Source organism: Gopherus evgoodei, chromosome 5 (genome assembly GCF_007399415.2).
Source record: "Gopherus evgoodei ecotype Sinaloan lineage chromosome 5, rGopEvg1_v1.p, whole genome shotgun sequence".
Taxonomy (NCBI): Eukaryota; Metazoa; Chordata; order Testudines; family Testudinidae; genus Gopherus; species Gopherus evgoodei.
The window spans coordinates 42,785,077-42,800,768 of NC_044326.1; the positions used below are offsets into that span (position 1 = coordinate 42,785,077).

General features: G+C 38.0%; 1 protein-coding gene across 2 annotated transcripts in view; it reads right to left on the reverse strand.

Moving 5' to 3' along the window:
• Positions 1-15,692, reverse strand: part of ARAP2 (ArfGAP with RhoGAP domain, ankyrin repeat and PH domain 2) — a 210,458-nt gene that overhangs the window by 21,715 nt on the left and 173,051 nt on the right. For both annotated transcript variants that reach the window (XM_030564509.1, XM_030564510.1), the window contains one exon: positions 12,319-12,447. In XM_030564509.1, the coding sequence (XP_030420369.1) occupies positions 12,319-12,447 (129 nt within the window). The remainder of the gene's footprint in view (positions 1-12,318; positions 12,448-15,692) is intronic.

The following is a 15,692-nucleotide window of genomic DNA, read 5'->3' on the forward strand; positions in this document are numbered from 1 at the left end:
AAGTAAATTTCTAGGAAAGAATATCCCAAAGCTTATTTAGATCTTAGTTTCTTCAATGAGTCTAATACTAACTGATACCTTTTGTTGAATAATGTATTTTGTTATGCTGGCACTGGACTGTGATAGTCAACTTATTTCTACAGCTGGTCAACAATTTTTGAACGTAATGTGGTGTGGGTAAAAACCTGCCTTTCCTGAAAAAAGTTTTGCAAATATGTTGGCTTTAGGAATTTCTTTTTTGTGTGTGAGAGAAAATCTGAGACTTTTTAAAAATGCAAATCACTGTCAAAAATTTTCACTGCCAAAAATTGAGTGTTGTGTCAATTCAGTTATGTTTTTGAAAAACTGATTTAAAAGTGCTTTAAAAAGGGGGCGGGGGAAGATAGGTATATATCTCAAACCCTGTGCAAGGAAAACAACTTCAAAAGTTTGACATTGTTGCAAGTATCTTTTATTTATTTAACCTGTTCCACTCATTTCAGGTAAGTCAAATGTCAGCTGGCAATGACTTTGGTCACTAATGTCTAGGCTAAATTTGAATGAAACTTTGCTAAATAAATTCCATTGGGACTGATATTTTCTAAGTAAAAAGCAATTACAAAAAATGCCAGTGGGTTGAAGAGAGATGTGAAGTGGGAATCTAGAATGTAACTCTGTAGGTGCTACAGGCTGCCACAGCAACAAATTTGAATCTGGGGGAGCAAGACAACAGTGAACACTGTGGCTAGTCATGTTTAGATGAACAAAGGGTACTCTGCCTTTTATCTGAAAACTACTGTGAATGCACTGTACAGCAAACCTAGGTTCCTGTGACTGGGACATTGCTGGAGTTGGCACTCCTTTTTAAAGTTACTGCCACAAGACTCACTGAAAGGATATAGAAGCCAGCAGCATACGGGTGACTTATGAGTGACCAGTAGTTAAAGCAGATTGCCAAGAAGGAAGGAGAGTAATCAGGGAGAGGATGGGTAGCAGTGCTCACACTTCAGCCCCTGTAGGGAGTCTCATCCTGGTAACAACAGCTAATAATTCCATTATCCTCAAATACCACCATTCTATAAACTGAGTCAAGTTTTGCAGAGAGTTATTTTTCTTCTGTTAAATTTACACATTTCTTAGATGCTTTTAGTTATTTAAAAAAAACATATCTGCTGTTGTTTACCACATGTAGAACTATACTGTTAATGTTTTCAGTGGAAAAACCAATTATGTTATGTTTTTACATTATTGACTTGTTTTCAATAAAATTGATTTATGTTTTGAAAAGTTGATACACAAATTGCAACTTAACAAGAAGTGACACAGAATAATATAGCTGTAAAATATAAGGGGAAAGGACATAATATTTGAAATAAATTCTCAAAAAAAGTTTAAGCAAATCATACATGAAAGTTAATCAGGAATACAGCAAAGAGAACTAATTCATATGTAGATACCGTTTAGTAGCAAAGATGGTGATACTTAAAAAGAATAATGCCTCACAGCAAATTACACACTTAATTATATTTGAGAACTAGTGATTCCTACATTATATCATGATCAGAATAATCAAATTCTTCTATATACATACATTCCTTTGTACAAGTAATCATGATATCAGAGTATGACACAAAATGTAAAAATTTGGTATTACAACTGATAAGCCAGAATTAGGAATCTACTTATAATATTGAAGGAAGCAGTAAAATGCATGGTCCAATACAATTTCTAATAATATAGAGAAATTACTGCACCATTACATTTCTTCAACATTCGCCAGTAATCCCCAAATTACTATAATTTCCTAATTTGGCAATATTTTTAGTAACTCAGTCATGTGACAAAGAAATGTTTATCTTTTATTAATATTTCAACAGGAGCTTTCATAGTGTATATTCATCTCTCATACTCACTGCTTATAAGACTATTTTTACATTAAAATGAGTCATGTTTGGCATACCTGATCCAATACATTAAAACATACTAAAAAAACTGGAAGTGTTGGCAAAACAGAAGCTAATGGGTACTTAGGTTGGGCTGTTAGGAAGAGAAAATAATTTACAGTTGTAATACATAACAATCAGTACTGTTATACATATGGGGGAATATGATGGGGAGTGCAGAAAAATGTAATTCCTCATTTTTGCCTCTTGTTTGTACATGTTGCAGCAGTGCTCATAACTATACAGTTTTCAATGTCTGTTCTCTTCTTTATGTTCTTTGCCCTGTTTTTAAGGGTCTTTTAAAAATTTATACCATATATTAATAAATGAAGAAAATTGTTTCTGTAAGTAAAATCTTCAAACTAATTAATATTACCTGTCTAATTTTATATACACATACATACATATATGTATATACACACATATATATACATACACCCACTCACACACAGAGCACACACATATATACATATACACACACACGCGCTAGGGCAAGTGATTAAAAAAATTAATCAAGATTAATCATGCTGTTAAACAATAATAGAATACCATTTATTTAAATACTTGTAGATATTTTCTATATTTTCAAAGATATTGATTTCAATTACAGCACAGAATACAAAGTATCCCTGAAGTAAAATCCACTCTCCCTTCCAAACAAGGGCTCACTCAGCTGAATGGAGCCCACCCACCTAGTAAAAGGAGGAGAGTCTGGCAAGCCCAGTACCAGAAACAATCCCTCCAGAAGCAGCAGCAAGACACCTTCCTCACCCTCCTCCTGCACAAGTTATTGCTTGCTCCTCCCCATTGTCACTCCAGTCCTCCTACGCCCTCCTCCTGCACAAATCACTGCTTACTTCCCCTCTCCCTGTCCTCCCTCAACACTAAATGCTTGTTTGTCTGAAAGATTGGCTGAACAAGTAGTAAGATTGAGTGGACTTGTAGGCTCTAAAGTTTTAGATTGTTTTAGTCTTAAGTGCAGTTATTCTTTTATACATAATTCTACATTTGTAAGTTAAACTTCCATGATAAAAGAGATTGCATTACAGTACTTCAATGAAGTAAACTGAAGTTTCTTTTTTTACAGTGAAAATGTTTGAAATCAAAAATAAAAAGTGAGCACTTACACTTTGTATTCTGTGCCATAAATGAAATCAATATATATGAAAATGTAGAAATCATCCAAAAATATTTAAATGGTATTCTGTTATTTTTTAATCGCTTGACAACCACACACACACAGTAATTGGGCCCATATGGATGGACTTCAGGCTTATGTGAATCTCCATCAACTTCACTGGGTTTCAGTAGGAGTACATAAGGGTTCAGGATCTGGACCTTGGCTGGGGGTGCAGGCCTTGGTGGGGCCAGAAATTAAGGGTTCAGGATGTGGGATCGGACTCCAGGCTGGGGCAGAGGGTTCGGGGCAGGGATGTGAGGACTCCAGCTGAGGGGTTTGGAGTGTGGGAGGGGATGCGGGCTCTGTCTGGGGATGCGGGCTCTGTGATGAGACCAGGGATGACGTGTTTGGAGTGCAGGAAGGGTCTGGGGTAAATGGTTGGGATGTTGGGGGGTGGGCTCCAGGAGGGAGTTTGGATGTGGGAAAGGACTCCGGACTGGCCCTCAGGGTGGGGGCAATGTGCATAGCCTCACTGGCTGCCCATGCATCTAGAGGCTGCAGGGACCTGACAGCTGCTTTTGGAAGCCACACAGCACTAGGACAGGCAGGGAGCCTGCCTTACTCCCAATCCCAAAATGCACCACCGACTGGACTTTTAACGGCCTAGTCAGTGGTGCCAACTGGAGCCGCCAGAGTCCCTTTTCAACTGGGCATTCTGCTCGAAAACCAGACACCTGGCAACCCTAGGAATAAATAGGAATTCAGTCCTCACTCTTTCAATCCAAATGGAATTGACAAATTATTACAATTATATTCATAACACTGGGATTCAACAATAACTTAAATCCCCTCACCCATCTGCTCAAATTGAGAGAAAATAAAAGTCACAATTATTTCAGTAATAAATAATAGGAATCATAGGACTCGAAGGGACTTCAAGAGGTCATCTAGTCCAGTCCCTGCACTTAAGGCAGGAGGTGACTATCTAACCTGCTCTTTAAAATCTCCAATGATGGAGATTCCACAACCTCCCTAGGCAATTTATTCCAGTGCTTAGCCACCTTGATAGTTAGGAAGTTTTTCCTAATGTCCAACCTAAACTGCCCTTACTGCAATTTAAGCCCATTGCTTCTTGTCCTGTCCTCAGAGGTCAACAAGAACAATTTTTCTTCTTCTCCTTGTAACAACCTTTTATGTACTTGAAAACTTATTTCCTCCTTCAGTCTTCTCTTCTCCAGACTAAACAAACCCATTTTTTCCCCCAATCTTCCCTCATAGATCATGTTTTCTAGACGTTTAATCATTTTTGTTGCTCTTCTCTGGACTTTCTCCAATTTTTCTGAAATGTGGCACCTAGAACTGGACTCAATACTTCAGTTGAGGCCTAATCAGCACAGAGTAGAGTGGAAGAATTTACTTCTTGTGTCTTGCTTACTATGACCCCCAGATCCCTTTCCCCAGTACTCCTTCCTAGACAGTCATTTCCAATTTTGTATGTGTGCAACTGATTGTTCCTTCTTAAGTGGAGTACTTTGCATTTGTCCTTATTGAATTTCATCTTATTTACTTCAGATCAGTTTGTCCAGATCATTTTGAATTTTAATCCTATCCTCCAAACCACTTGCAACTCCTCCCAGCTTGGCATTGTCTACAAACTTTATAAGTGTAATCTCTACATCATCTAAATCTTTGAATATAGAGGATACCCAACTCCCTCCATAGTAAGAGGATTTAAATTAATTATCACAACTGTTTCATGATCATAACTTAACCACAAAAAATAGACAGATACTAGGTCACTAGTCTGCTGCCTATCACCAATCCAAGGAAACAATGACACAATATTGTACTCCCTTTCTGCCTGTATCCACTTATTGTTTCTTGTCTTATACTTATATTGTAAGCTCCTTGGGCCAGGGATCATCTTTTTGTTCTGTGTTTGTACAACATCTAAGACAATGAGGTCCTAGTCCACAACTATTGCTCCTAGGCGCAAAAGTAATACAAACAATAAATCATCATAATCAGGATTATTTCTTTGTTCTGAAGTTAATCTTTAAACTGATCAAACCACTTGTTTTAAAATCAGTAACCCTCTTGCCATAACAAACCTGTCAAAATCTTTCTTTCAGTTCTATCAATTGATTGACACATAGAGCTTTTTATCCAAATCTTAGGGAAAATCGCTTCAATTCTGTACCACATAATTTATCCTCAAACTGACTATTTTCTATATTCTTTGCCTGCCACTACTTGGGGGTCTGATGCTGAAATTAAAACAAAAATAATTTCAGCTTTTGTCTTAATATGGGAAATTCTCATTTTAGAGGAAGAAATAAAGATTTATTAAATACAAGTGAGCCTTACTGATTATCTCATCCAAAAAAAAAAAAAAACTTAACACACACACTTGGTTTTCCTTCTTGCTACTTGAAAGACCTGGATCATCTCTTGTTACAGACCTCATCCTTCTGCTGTCTAAACTTATTACACATGCTAACAGAGAAGGAAAAACTAATGGTCACCAAAGACATTACTATATAGCCACAATTAAAATCTCCAGTGGGTTCCATGTATAAAAATTTGAGGACATTATACAGATATTTGCTTCTGTCTTTATAGTCTGAACAAATGAAAATTCTGAATGGCCCAATTAGCAAACAAGATATAAAGGAGGCTAGTCATCACAAAAAAGGCAAATTAAATGATAAAGCCTCCATATCAAATGATTTTGGCACATATTAATAAACATAACTTTTAAATTAACCTCTTTCAAATGTATCAAGCAGTTTTTGATAAGTAATTTCCTGGATCTTTCAATACTATCAATTTCTATTACATATTAAAAATGCTGTATCTAAAAACCTTACTCCTCTCTTTGGTAATGCAAACTTTTGGTGACATGGCTAAAAAATCCTCTTCCTGAGTCTAATATACCATAAACAGAGAGGGCTCAGCAAAAATGGAACATCAATAGAGTCTTATGAATAACGTGGGTGCCAAACACTATGAGCTGAAATTAATTTTAGTTTTATAGATGCCAAAATGGCATCTGAGAGAGTCATGGAACAGGGCCGGCTCCAGGCACCAGCTGAGCAAGCAGGTGCTTGGGGCGGCCAAGGGGAAGGGGCGGCACGTCGGGCTCTTCAGCGGCGGGTGTCTCGGTCCCTCTTGGAGGGAAGGACCTGCTGTCAAAGAAGAAAGTGGTGTGGTGGAGCAGCCACCAATCGCGATCGCAACTTCTTTTTTTTTTTTTTTTTTTTTGCTGCTTGGGGTGGCAAAAACCCTGGAGGTGGCCCTGTCATGGAATAGTTTTTTTGAATCCCTGTGATGAAAAACATCTGAGTATTCAGACCCTACATGCCACTGTAATAATCTTTATACAAAATCTGCCTTGAGAGGTACCATCGCTAACAATTTGCTGGTTTTCAAATGGTACCTCATATATATACACACATACATATTTACATGTAAGTGATAAACAAGATTCTCGATAAAGCAGGGGGAGAACATGGCAGAAAACAGAACAATTTATATTTTAGCAAACACAAGTAGGGAAAGGAAGAACATGGAACATCCTTCATCACCAGACTCCATGTTACCTTCCTCACTTTTTGGAAAAATTTTGCTTGAGAAGTAACCTTCAGAAGAATCCACTTCAAAGGTTCACTGGAATATAAAAGAAAGGGGCAGAAAATCCCAGTTCTCTCTTTCACATAAGAAGACAAAGCATCAGCACCTCTGGCCCTCTCCAACCAAAGAAAGGGTCAGTAACTATCTTTCTGGAAGACTGTAGGTGAGAAAGGCCAATTTAAATGACGCCTAGCTAGATTAAGTTTTAGCCTTTTAGATGTGTGTTTTCACTTTAATTTGCTTGTAGCCATTTCTAACTTTATCCCTTATACTTTAATTTACTTAAAATCTTACCTTGTTTTCTTAATAAACATTTGATTTTTAGTGTAATCCAGTGCAGTGTTCAAAATTAACTGTTTGTTAACTGCAGTTAAATTAAGAAACTGCTGAATATTGATTCCTTATGGGGGCAAGGCAACTTAATAACCCAACTGTCCAGTGAAAGGCTGGACTTTGCAGAACACATTTTTTGGGGGAAAATCTGGGATTTGGAGTATTTTGGGGTCACTCTTAATAGTAACCAAGGATTCTGGAAGCCTGAGTGTGACTGGTGTGTTGCTGGCAAGCTGCTGGGTCAGAGCCACTGGACCAGGGTTGTCACTATACAGACACTCAGGATGTGACTTGCATGCTGGTAGGCTGTTTACGAGAGACCAAGGTTGGCAGCTACCGTAGCAAAGCATCGTGAGACACCCAAGATTACAGCAGTGACACCCTTTTACTGATCTGGACTGAACTCCATTGACAAGCCTTTTGTATGTTTGCTGTTGGTGGTAAATTTGCACAATGGATCCAAATTCTGAGTTCTGCTCCCAAAGTACTTGTCTCAGTTAATAACTAAAATTTCCCTGGTTTGGTTATTTGGGAAAAGATACTAAGCTCACTCTCCATTTCATTTTTGTTCTACAGAATCAGTGGCTGTATATTTTCCCCTGTTTAATGATGCCTAGGTGTGAAGAGGCCACTCACATGATTTCTCCATATGCTGCTTTCCACCCTCCTCTTTATTTTCAGTCCCAACTAAATTTTCAATGTATAAGTGTAGGATTCCTTACTATACTCTTTGCTAGAAGAAGTGGGGAACCTTCTCTGCTTTGAATCACACTACATTAGGGAAACTCTTTGAAGATGTACAAGTATGCTATTTTTGTTGGCTTTTTAAAGGGAACAAATTGACTTAAGTTCTCATCATTTCAGAACCATTATTTATACTCCCATGTCCATATCATTTAGTGCTGATGGTAAATCAAAGTTTTATCAGACCAGTTATAACCAACTGCCAAAGAAATGGAAATGAAGTTTAGCCAAGCTACAGCATTAAGGGCAATTAGCAGAGCCAATTAGAAGGTCTGAGCTTTGCTAGGAACAGCACTGCTACAAATGCCCAAAATAAGGCACACAGTACAGAAACTCCAAATAAAAAAATGGAATCCCTCCTTGAGTACAAAGTGGTTGAAAGAAATTGGAGCCAGATGAGGATGAAACACTGGGCGCTTGATCAGGACACACAGAAAATAAAACATATTCAGTAATAATGTTAAAGTGAAGGCTTCAACTTTGTTAACTATAAGGAGAGAAGAAGGAGGGATCGAGAGAAAAGAAGACATATGTCCACTGAAAATACCTGGCATTTATTTGGGCCCAACACAAATAAATGGCCTCATGCCAAATATCAAATAGTTAGGGTTGCCCCCCACCCTTCAGCATAATTGCTAGGATCTAATCCATAACCATTAATGAAAGTACACATGAATGGTACCTTAATCTGCAAAGACATAAGGTCTCTTCTTCTTCCTTCAGGCTAATAGGATCCCACCAGTTATCTCCTCCTTCCCTGCCCAGCAACAATCTCCCTGCACATTCTTGATAGGAAAGGCGCAGAGAACCAAGCCAGCCCCTCCCTTCTGCACTCCTCTCAGGATTCCACAGGGTGGCTTTCCCTTGCTGATCTAATCATATATTCCTCCCTTCCCTGGAAAGAGACATTGGGGGATGAATCAGAACCATTACCTTGGCTCCCAAAAGTTGTTTTTGTAATTTACCAATATGTATATGTCACTGTGTCACCCCCACTCTGAACTTTAGGGTACAGATGTGGGGAGCTGCATGAGATAACCCCTAAGTTTATTTACCAGCATAGTAGCTGCCACCACCAAATAATTTAAACATTTATGGGAGAGTAATTTGGAAATTCTGTCTTCCTTCCAAATATTTCCCCAGTTTTTATCCCCCTTTTCCTGGCAGGATTGAGACTGATTCACCTCCCACCAATTCCTGGGGAGCCCAGATCCAAAAAACCCTTGGATCTTAAAACAAGGAAAAATCAATCAGGTTCTTAAAAGAAGACTTCTAATTAAAGAAAAAGAGTGAAAGGAATACCTCTGTGAGATTAGCATGCAAGCTACTCTCACAGACAACAGATTCAAAACACAGAGGATGTCCCTCTGGGCAAAAAGCTTAGTTACACAAAGACACCCAAATTGATTTTCCCTCTATGCAAAAATGAAGTCACAAAAGAAAATAAACATATTCTAATATATTCCTTCTCTAAACACTTACTACTTTTAAGAAATGTTAGATGGCTGATTCCTGGATCCTTCACTCTGGCACAAAACTTTTCTGAATAGACAAAGGACTGGATTTCCCTCCTCCTCCTTTGAAAACATCTTGTCCCCACATTGGTTTTTCTGGTCAGGTGTCAGCCAGGCTTATGTGAACTTCTTAACCCTTCACAGGTAAAAGAGGAATTAACCCTTAACTGTCTGTTTATGACAGTATACATGGATTTACACATAAGATTAGAAACAGAAGTGTTGTGTGTGTAAATGGCTACAGTGCATAAACATCAACACACATTCCACATTTAAGAAGCTTTAAACCCCTTCAATTTATTAATTGAAAATATATACTTTTTTATTTGCTGATATTTTAATTACTATTTGTTTTATGGCAGTTAATATTTACACATTTAAAGAGAAATTTTATCGTCTCTCTACTGCTTTTATTGTTAATGTTTCTGGTAAAAATTAATGATTACAATATGACTTATTAAAACTTCTTTAAAGCAGTGTTTATTTTTAACATCCTACTGCTTAACTTCTTTACTTTTATTAAAATAAAACCTAGTTACAGTTGATTTTGCTTGTATCATTGACTCTGCTTCATTATTAAGACAAAGCAAGAAAACCATAGAAATATTCCTTAGCGTTTTTCAGTTTTTATAATGAACAGCAAAAAGTGAGTATTTCTGAAATGACGACTTTTGTGCTGGTAACAAATTGACATTAAATCACGTTTGATTAACTTTCATTATTTCCTTTTTAGATCCCACTGTTAAGGTGTATCGCATGTAATGAATGTAGCAGTAATACTGGAGTTGGTAGTCATTGTGATTGATCTGGAAGACATTTGTTCAGACAGAGACAAAGTAAACCGAATATCTAGCTAAGAAGAGAGAGAGGAAAGAAAAAACCTCAGGGTTTTAGTCACTAAAATGTATTCACCATGGAAAAGCTTCTTAAAATGGCAATCCTAAATTCAAGAACAAATCCAGCAGTAATGCAAGAGATTATTTAGCTGTGATAATATTGCCATGATTAAGACTACAATTTTCAGCATTGCAGAAATATTCTGAATCCAAATCAAGCAAGAGCATTCACTAAATCTGCTTCTTAAATATACTTTTATTACATTAACATCTAAACTACTTTGAATAGCCTCAATTAATTTACAAGGTGCTTGCCTGTAAGCATCTAAATACAGTACCATTAAATCAATATGCAGCATTAAAATAAAATGAAGACCTCAACCAACAAGCATTGTAGCCACAAAACCAATGTATCTGGCCCAAGTCATAATGCATAGCTCTGAGGCAAACTACCCTATCAGATAACGAAGATCCATTCCAATTGAACATACAGAGACGAGCAAAGAGGAGTTATATAACCCACACACCACCTGGGTGCAGAGCTCTGTCCAATTTAGTGGCACTGAGACCACTTAGAGATTAATGAGTCTGCTTCAGCCTTAGCTAACAGCCACAGGGCTATTTGCTCATGCAGTAGAGACTCATCCATTTAGCTCCAGAAGTCCCAAGTTCGGTTCTGCCCGCTGACGACTGGGGTTTGTTGGTCTTAGAGTAGCACGCACAAAAAGGTGTCAAAATAAATAAAAAATAAGGATAGTTCTTCTGAAGTAAGTGCAAATTGCAACCTCCAGGTTAAATTACTGCAATGACCTATATTTGGAAATGAACCCTCAGACACTGAAGAAATTCCATTAGATAAGGGACACAGTGGTTCACCTGATGACCAACAAAGGCAAATGAAAGCACCTTTTCACGCTTCATTCACTTAACTAGCTCCGCATCAAACACTAATTGGGGATAAAGGTCTTTGTCTTCATATTCTAAACTCTCAACCAGGCCTGGGCCCAGCTAATTTCCTCCTCTCCATCCACCAGCAACTATATAAATTATTACTCTCATGGATGGTGGAACTGAAGAATAAAATTAGCTAAAGTACTGGACAATGTGTTCTTAGTGGTGGAGCTTCCTTCCAAAAAGAACCAAGGATGACAAGAAAAGTTTTCCACCTTAAGGACAATCTGTATCTGACCTTTTCTTGTCATCCTTGATTCTTTTTGGAAGGAAGCTCCACCACTAAGGCAGACAGACGAAAGATTAACGTATTTGTATAACTGGAAGTGACAGAAAAGAAAAGAATATTTACATGGATATGTTGATAGGTTGTTTTAATATTTCATCAAGTCTATCAGAAAAAAAATCAGCACTAGGTTTGATTGCCCCAAACACCACTCTCATACAACTTGAATTCATAATGTACTGGTTTTCAATCTTTTTTTGTTGTAAAACATGCAACATAGAAATTCCCATCATGAATCCACCTTCCAATCCCCCATTTTCCCTGAAACAGCTATAGTAAAAAATTAACTTAATACATGAGATAGCTGTAGCTGCAACTGCTAGATCACATCTCATTTTACATCTGGGCTATGTTTACTCCCTGGGTGTCAGACCTAATTTTCTCTTCCTACCTGTGACTTCCACTGCCCTACTCTCTTTTGCAGTTTGGTTCTGTCGTCCTAGGTTTGCTCTAGTGCTCCATTTTGGTATAATCAAGATACACAGTTAATGATTTTACACCAAAAGGACATTACCCAAGGTAGGTGGCTCTATATTGTTTTTATTGGTCAAAAATATCACCAGAAACATCTGGTTAGGCCTTGACTGGACTATGAAAAATCCGGATAGACCTTAACTGCGCTACAATTATCAGCAAGCAACACATGGACTATTTAGCAGTCCTCTGTGAGCCAACAGAGGAATGCAGACCACAGTTTCTGAACTGCTGCCACAGAGTTTTCCTTGGATGTTTTCATATATTCAAACAGTGGATTTTATAGTTTGGGAAAAAAAGAACACCCATACACCCACTTGTTTAGAGAAATTCAGTGGAACCATTGGTAGAGCTCTGATTTTTATACTGTGTATTACCAGAGACTCTCTCAGATATTTCAATGGTACTTTACACACAGAACAATCACTGAAACAATTAACAAGTTTATGTCATGTTGGTACTTTGACATAAAAGGTCTAATTTTTCAAAAGATAATAGTACATACCATTGTAGAGTTTTACTGCATCTGCTGTTAGAAACTTCTTTATTACAAGATGTGCAGAGCCAGGCTCAGGTAATGAACTCCAATGAAGAACTTGTTCCAACACATTCTCTGTGTAGTGTAGAGGGCGCTCTAAAAATGTCAAAAGTGTAAAAAAGAAAACTTAACAGAGAACAAACAACAAAAACAAAACCACAGGTCCTGGTAGGTTATATAAGCCTAAGTATTAACATGGATCTCTTTAAAACGTGGAACCTTACCTCGTTGGTTGTTCAAGTGAATGCTACAATTAAGCATTTAACTGTTGATCCTCTACCGCAACACATTTGCTGCAATGGTCCAAATAAGTTTCAATTTCAAGCAATGCATACCCAGATGAACATCAGCAAAGTGTTTAAAATAACTCATTATATTGACTCAGAAAGAAATTGTAGAGCCTTTGAAGCCCTCCCCTCGCCCCCGAGACTCAGTCTTCACAGTTTGAGCTCCCTTTCATCTATGCCTTCATTCCCTCTGGCACAAAGGTGGTGCATTTCAACAATTGGCTAAATGATGAATTCGGTAGTGGGTATTTAACGAAGGGGGGAAGCTTCATTCTTTGATTGTATGTTGTGATTTAACCCCGTACTGGACTCAATTAAGTGTCTGATAGTTTTTGTGAAGGAGGAAGGTCAGCATCCCATTTAATATTAAAAATAATAAAGCTGAGGCCTATCGTTCTAAATCCTTCATATTCCTCCTAGCATAGATAAGTTTCCATGATCCTAGGTGCCTAATCAATATAGGTATATTTTTTATAAAAATGCCTAGGTGACTTAGAAGACATTTTGAAAATATTTTAATATATTGAGATGTTTTGAGAAAGGTATTTTCACAAACATTTCCTAAATTCCCCCAGTAACATTTCTTAAATTTAATATTAATCTGAATGTATAATGTTATCCTACTTTATATAAACTAAATTACAGCAACCTTACCGTTTGCATCGTCACAACAATTTATACAAATAAATATAATGTGACTCAATAGAATGTAGGTTCAGTAGGCTGAGCTGTGTGGGGAGAGAACAACATGGCACCCTTTAAACAACGTGTTCAGGAGTCATTAAGGCCAGAATTTTGAAGAGCTCGGTGCCCACAACTGAAACCAGATTTTCAAAAAAGTGCTTAAGGTACCAAAAAAAGCAGTCAGATGTTCCGAAGAATTGATTGGGTGCATATTGGGCATTGAACTCTTTTGAAAACCAGGTTTTGAAACTCAGGAAACAATTGGGGCCTGAAAGTTCAGCCCTGCATCTCTAAAAGGCCTCTGCCTCCAAGACAGCGAGGGAACCCAGAAGGTCTTGCTACCCGTGTTAAAAAGAGATCAGGAGTATTCTATGCAAGCACAGGCAGCCAGACATGCATATGGACACATCATTGCAGTAACCCCCTTGGGGTTGGTAAGTACTGCAAACTGCACTAGTAGAACCTCTTTTCTTGCATAATGGTGCACTGGGAGAGAGGTATAGATTCATAGACTTTAGGACTGGAAGGGACCTCGAGAGGTCATCGAGTCCAGTCCCCTGCCCTCATGGCAGAGCCAAATACTGTCTAGACCATCCCTGATAGACATTTATCTAACCTACTCTTAAATATCTCCAGAGATGGTGATTTTCACAACCTCCCTAGGCAATTTATTCCAGTGTTTAACTTCCCTGACAGTTAGGAACTTTTTCCTAATGTCCAACCTAAATCTCCCTTGCTGCAGTTTAAGCCCATTGCTTCTTGTTCTATCATTAGAGGCTAAGGTGAACAAGTTTTCTCCCTTCTCCTGATGCCACCCTTTTAGATACCTGAAAACTGCTATCATGTCCCCTCTCAGTCTTCTCCTTTCTGATCTAAATAAACCCAATTCTTTCAGCCTTCCTTTATAGGTCATGTTCTCAAGACCTTTAATCATTCTTGTTGCTCTTCTCTGGACCCTCTCCAATTTCTCCACATCTTTCTTGAAATGCAGTGCCCAGAACTGGACACAATACTCCAGTTGAGGCCTAACCAGTGCAGAGTAGAGCGGAAGAATGACTTCTCGTGTCTTGTTTACAACACACCTGTTAATGCATCCCAGAATCATGTTTGCTTTTTTTGCAACAGTATCACACTGTTGACTCATATTTAGCTTGTGGTCCACTATGACCCCTAGATCTCTTTCTGCCATACTCCTTCCTAGACAATCTCTTCTCATTCTGTATGTGTGAAACTGATTGTTCCTTCCTAAGTGGAGCATTTTGCATTTGTCTTTATTGAACTTCATCCAGTTTACCTCAGACCACTTCTCCAATTCATCCAGATCATTTTGAATTTTGACCCTGTCCTCCAAAGCAGTTGCAATCCCTCCCAGTTTGATATTGTCTGCAAACTTAATAAGCGTACTTTCTATGCCAACATCTAAGTTGTTGATGAAGATATTGAACAGAGCCGGTCCCAAAACAGACCCCTGCGGAACACCACTTGTTATACCTTTCCAGCAGGATTGGGAGCCATTAATAACTACTCTCTGAGTATGGTTATCCAGCTCGTTATGCACCCACCTTATAGTAGCCCCATCTAAATTGTTTTTGCCTAGTTTATCGATAAGGATATCATGCGAGACTGTATCAAATGCCTTACTAAAGTCTAGGTATACCACATCCACCGCTTCTCCCTTATCCACAAGGCTCGTTATCCTATCAAAGAAAGCTATCAAATTGGTTTGACATGATTTGTTCTTTACAAATCCATGCTGGCTATTCCCTATCACCTTACCATCTTCCAAATGTTTGCAGATGATTTCTTTAATTACTTGCTCCATTATCTTCCCTGGCACAGAAGTTAAACTAACTGGTCTGTAGTTTCCTGGGTTGTTGTTATTTCCCTTTTTATAGATGGGCACTATATTTGCCCTTTTCCAGTCTTCTGGAATCTCTCTCATCTCCCATGACTTTCCAAAGATAATAGCTAGAGGCTCAGATACCTCCTCTATTAACTCCTTGAGTATTCTAGGATGCATTTCATCAGGCCCTGGTGACTTGCAGGCATCTAACTTTTCTAAGTGATTTTTAACTTGCTCTTTTTTTATTTTATCTTCTAAACCTACCCTCTTCCCATAAGCATTCACTATGTTAGACATTCCTTCAGACTTCTCAGTGAAGATGAGTATGATGGCATCTCCTTTAATCACTAGCACAGTGCAGTGGGAGGCATAATTTAGCTTTGAATAAGAAATGACTTACTTATAGGCATATTAACCCAGTTATTAAGCTTTTATGTAATTGTTCAGAAGCAATGATTATGGGGCAGATTAGCAATAGTCTTCTGTGGTCAGTAATTCAATAATCCCTTTAAAACTGCCTGTACAAA